This window comes from Otolemur garnettii, unplaced genomic scaffold (genome assembly GCF_000181295.1).
Source record: "Otolemur garnettii isolate 467f Iridium unplaced genomic scaffold, OtoGar3 scaffold00018, whole genome shotgun sequence".
Taxonomy (NCBI): domain Eukaryota; kingdom Metazoa; phylum Chordata; class Mammalia; order Primates; family Galagidae; genus Otolemur; species Otolemur garnettii.
In genome coordinates, this window is record NW_003852413.1 from 23,806,367 (window position 1) to 23,811,808 (window position 5,442).

Below are 5,442 nucleotides of genomic sequence, written 5' to 3' on the forward strand. Positions count from 1 at the left end.
ATCCACCTTGGCCTCCCAGAGTGCTAGGATTATAAGCATGAGCCACTGTAGTCTGCCTCACTCACATTTTCTTTCTTTCTTTTTTTTTTTTGGTTGCAGCCATCATTGTTGTTTGGCGGGCCCAGGCTGGGGATTCGAACCCGCCACCATAGGTGTATGTGGCTGGCACCTTAGCCACTTGAGCCACAGGCGCCAAGCCCCCTCACTCACATTTTCAAAGACATCCAGAAAAGCCCTGATGAGGTCTGGGAGCACTGGAGGCCATCCCCATGCCCCCTAATCCCAAAGGAACAGAATGGAGAACAGCAGGCAGGTTGATTCATAGATTTTATCAGCTTTTTCTCCACCCAGTGGTTTCTGCAATGACAAATGAGCCTGCACAACACACACACCGGTTCACTCTGTTAAAGCTCTGGGGCATGGGAAGGAGCTGGGGGGGCCCGGGGCAGGCATCAGGGCCAGGAGCCAACAGTGACCAAGACTGGGCCTGTGAGTCTCAGTATTCAAGGAGGGTCAGGGGACCTGGGGTGAGAGGCCTGCTGAGGGCTGAGGGCACATCAGCAGTAGCAGGGAGGAGGCAAGGGAGCAGGAGGGTAGTCACAGCCACTGAGAGGGTGGGAGGGTGTGGGACACAGCGCCTGTGTATGTCCATAGACAGTTTTTGTAGCAGAGAGCAGACTGACCCAGACTGTGTATAAAAGGGACTGTACAACATTACCTATAATACATTGTTTACATATGATACAAGGTTCTTTCCCTCTGAGTTTTAAAAAATAAATTTACAATTCCAGAATTTGGGGTAAAAAATATATACACCCTCAGAGCAGGAGCAGTTGCCACTTTTGCTACTACTGCTGCTGCTGCCTCTTCAAAAGGGAAAGAGGTGGTGCCAGAAGGGAGGGTGAGGCTATGCCAGGAAACCTCACCCAGTAGCTGCCAGGAGCCCCTGTACCCCTCAGCCCTGGAGGCCTGTGGCAGGAACAGGAGGGAGCAGAGGTATTAAAGTCCTTGCCAGAGTCCAGTTTGGCCTTTATGGTTTCTGCTGTCCCCACTGTCCCTCCCATCCCCACTTTGGGGGGATGCCTGCCCCAGGTACAGAGACACACCTCACTCCAGCTCCATGGGAAGGACAAAAGGGGAGTTGAGAAAGGGAGAGGGACAAAGACTGTGTTGTTGCTGTCAGACACAAGAGCCAGAAGGGGGATGCCAACTCTCTCCTTAGCAGTGAGATGCCCCCAAAAGCAGGAGTGGGAGCACCCAAACTCTTAATACTGCTGCACCCCACTTCACTACAAGACAGAGGGAGGGTCCAATAGGCAGCTTAGGCCTGTGTTTCCCTGAGCATCTTTCACCCTTTCATCAGAGTTCACCCAGGGATCTTCAGGAAGCCTGAGTGGAGGACTTGCAAGGGCTTTGGGTCACCCCTCCCATTTGCTGCTCCCTGCCCTTAAAGCAGCTTGGCCCACAAGCCTGGGCACGCAGGGCAGCATGAGGAGCTGAGCAGGGAGTGGTGGGGGTGGGAAAGGCACCCTGCATGTCCCAGGGGCAGAGTAGCACCAAACAGAAGGACCCTCCACTGTCCCCCGGCACACACAACAACCCTCCTCAATTACCAGATGCACTCCTGCTCCCTTACAAGGGCACAAACACACACACACACAGAGCACTATAATATCCAGGGCAGTATATCCAGGGGCCCCAGCCCTGACCAGGGAGAAGCTGGGCAGGTGGAGAAGACTGCCAATCCCTCCCAGAATTCTACTTTGTAAGATGGGAGGGTGAGCAGCTAGTTCTTTCCTGCTTGGGAAGAAGTTGGAAACTCCATCTTGGAAACAGACCTGGATGGGAGGAGACAGAGGAAGGACTCTCTGCCCTCTTTCCCAGAGAGGGCAGGAACCAACAGAGTGTGGTTTCAGCTTGAAGAAGTGATAGGGAGAGGACTTCAGCAGGATGAGGCTTGTGAGTCCAGCGGTAAGTCCATCCAGCTCTTCTCCGTGGGGTGGGAAGTTGCTCCAGGGGAAAGATGATGGCAGCAGGTCAGGCAGTCATACAAAGTGCTTGAGTGCCAGGTGCCCAAAGACCCTGGTGGGGGTCTGACCAGAACCTCCCTTTTCACTGACTATTTGCCTCCAGCTTGTAGGAAAGCTCGAAGAGGAGGTTCTGGTTGTCGATGACCTGGAACTGGCGCACATAGGCCTTGGTCTGCAGGTGATGAGGGGATGCCTCCATGTCCAGGCCTGGGGAAGAAGAAGAGAGAGGCAGTCAGGTTCTCAGCTTCCCTTCTGCCTCTACACACACACCAGGCAGAGGATAAGGCTGTGGACTAGGACAGGTATTAGGTAGGAGGGTCTCTGGGAGAGCCCAGGAGAAAATGGAGAACTGACAAGTGTGCAGCAATCCATATTGAGCAAGGATTTCCCCCCTGAACCCTCCCACTCAGTCAAAGCTCTACCTGTAATGCTCTCAGAACTCTGGGTACTCACAAAGTGGCCGGCTCCGGTATTTGCGGATTGTCCTCACTTTTTCAGCCACTGAATGCTGGGAGATGACAAGGAATAAGCCCTGAAAACGGCACAGAAAAATGCTCCCCTTCTCCCACTTCCCTTCCTCCATTCTGCAAATCTATTGGTTTTATTCCCTCTAGTCCCTCTCCGAAGGACCAAACGAAGGGGTGTTGTGGGGTGCCCGATGAGGGGGAGGTTGAGTTGCCCCCAAGCTGCCTGACAGCTTTGCCACCTGTGGGTGGGTTGCCACAGTGATGCCACCAGGGAGACAGTCAAGAGTCTGTTAGGCAAGCTGGGCACCATGGAGGAAGGCTGCTATTTTTAGGGAGGTGACAGGAGAGAGGGGGAGGATGCAGGCCCCCCACTCATGGGACTGGGGATTGGCAGTGCCACTCACCAGTTTCTCGATGTTCACCAAACCATCTACAAGGGTCTTACTCCCCTCATGCAGGAATGTCAGGTCTAGGGGATGAAGAAGGAATCTAATGTAAAGAAAGGCTCGGCTCGGCGCCTGTGGCTCAAGCGGCTAAGGCGCCAGCCACATACACCTAAGGTGGCGGGTTCGAATCCCCAGCCCGGGCCCGCCAAACAACAATGATGGCTGCAACCAAAAAATGGCCAGGCATTGTGGCGGGCACCTGTGGTCCCAGCTACTTGGGAGGTTGAGGCAAGAGACTCGCTTGAGCCCAGGAGTTGGAGGTTGCTGTGAGCGAGATTGCCACAGCACTCTACCCAGGGGGATAGCTTGAGGCTCGGACTCAAAAAAGAAAAAAAAAAGAAAGGCTCAGAGAAGAGGTGCTAAGGGGCAGGGCACCTGAAGACCTTCCCCTCCCACAGAACCCACTCAGGCTGGAGGAAGAATGGACTGAGAGTCAGCACTAGAGCATGAGAAGAGAATGTGAATAGAAGAGCCACAAGTTGGGAGTAATTCTCTCACCTTTGAGGATCAGAGGCACGAAGGGAATCACAGGAGGCTTCATTTTAGAGATCACTTCTCGGTAGCTTTTATGGTTCCTGCAGGGGTCCTAGCATTTGCAGAAGAGGGATCAAAGGCTAGATGAGCCCACTGTACTCAGAAGCCGTCTCTCCCCATTCCCCTTCCCTGCATACATCCCCACCAAATAGGGGTGTGTGTGTCTAGCTGGAGTGGGGGGGGGCTTGACTGCTCCCCCCTCTCCTCCAAGGAAAACAGTGTAGCAATCCTTCCACCATTCCTCCCACCCCCCCAGCATGGGATAGCAGGGAGGAGTCCCAGGCCTTAAAACCCTTGAAAGGGAAGCTTGAGGAAGAGGGTTTCTGGGAACAGAGGGTTTCTGGGGTATAAATCCAAAGGCAGATCAAAGAGCCAAACCCACTCACTGTCAGGTTCTCAAATTTGCGGAACAAGTTCTTGAATTTCCCTGGCAGCTTCTGCAGAGTTTGAGGAAGGAGAAGGGCTATCAGAGTAGAGCTCCTTGGGTTACATGGGAGCTCCTGACTAATCCCAGGAGCTAGAGGGAGAAAGGGCCTGCCTGTCTTGCTGGGGGTGGGAGGAGGCCCTGGAAAGCTGGTGGGTGGGGAAGTAAGGTCAAGGAGCTAGAGACAGTCCAGAGGAATTAATAATTCTGGGACAAGCCAGACCTCTGCTATGCCTGCGCCATGCACAAAGGTGGCCCCACTGAGTGGCCCAGATCCCACAGCCAAGTTGGCAACTGGGCAGAGGGCTACCTGCCCCGACTCAGGCGGGGATCCTGGCTTTTCACCAATTTGCACAAAGACAGGGTCCATTAGTTTAGCCAAGCTCTGCACCCTGGGGCTCCATGTGCCAGAAGAGGGCGCCTCCTTCCAGCTGGCACAAGGACTCCCGATACACGCTAGCTGCCACGCCAGGAGGCGCATGAGGTAAGCCTGGGCTGCCAAGATCCCCAGGTGGGAAAAGGAAAGGTCTCATCACCTCCCAGGTGAGCCGCAGGCGGCTGACGGCGGCATTGTCCAGCCCCATGACCACAGCATAGAAGGACAGCAGGTCCTGGTTCTGCTTGCAGCTGTGGGGTGGGAGGCGCTGTTAGGGGGGCTGTCGGGTCCCCAGCCGCAGGCCTCTGCGCCCCCTCCCGCCGTCCGCCGCACTCACATGGCCGCGATCTTGATGAACTTCTTGAGCAGCTGCGCGCGCTTGCCCAGGGCCTCGCAGAGCAGCACCTCGGTGGCCACCCAGTGTGTGACCTCGCTGCAGCGCTGCAGCAGCAGCTCCAGGTTGGCCGTCTCCCGGCGGCCGCGTTCCCCGTGGAACACATAGTCCACGAACTCCAGCTGCACCCGCGGTGCGGAGGGGCGGCCAAGGCGCCGGGGTGTGGTTGGGAAGGTGGCAGTGCAAAGCGATGAGGAGGGAAAGGCAGGAGGGCGGGGGCGAAAGGGGTGGAAAATAGAAAAAACGGGGAACAGGACGGGAGGCAACAGAGATGGGGGAGCAAACAGCCAACATTAACAATATTCCACCGTCTACTGAGCATTTATTTACTAGGTGCCAGGCAACTTGCTCAAAGCTGACTTATCCCCAAGACAACCATCTGGTAGACATTATTGTCACTGCTTTATTTTATTTCTTTAATAATGAATATTATATGTACGTATATATATACATATATATATTTATTTACTTTAGACAGAGTCTCAAGCTGTGGCCCTGGGTAGAGTGCTGTGCTGTCACAACTCACAGCAACCTCAAACTCTTGGACTTAAGTGATTCTCTTGCCTCAGCCTCACAAGTAGCTGGGACTACAGGTGCCTGCCACAATGCCAGGCTATTTTTAGAGATGAGGTCTTGCTCTGGTTCAGGCTGGTCTCGAACTTGTGAGCTCAGGCAATCCACCCACCTTGGCCTCCCAGGGTGCTAGAATTACAGGCATGAGCCATTGCCTGGCCTTTTATTTAATTTTTATTTTTTAAGAGACAGAGTCTC

At 54.3% G+C, this 5,442-nt stretch overlaps 1 protein-coding gene across 1 annotated transcript in view; it reads right to left on the reverse strand.

Annotated features, from left to right (window-relative positions):
- Window positions 1–314: 314 nt before the first annotated feature.
- RAPGEFL1 (Rap guanine nucleotide exchange factor like 1) overlaps window positions 315–5,442 on the reverse strand; it is a 15,371-nt gene continuing 10,243 nt past the window's right edge. Inside the window, 7 exon segments of the mRNA XM_023511254.1 lie at window positions 315–2,237; window positions 2,484–2,538; window positions 2,902–2,966; window positions 3,442–3,529; window positions 3,864–3,914; window positions 4,438–4,528; window positions 4,615–4,793. Of these exon segments, the coding sequence (XP_023367022.1) occupies window positions 2,113–2,237; window positions 2,484–2,538; window positions 2,902–2,966; window positions 3,442–3,529; window positions 3,864–3,914; window positions 4,438–4,528; window positions 4,615–4,793 (654 nt within the window). The 3' untranslated portion in view covers window positions 315–2,112.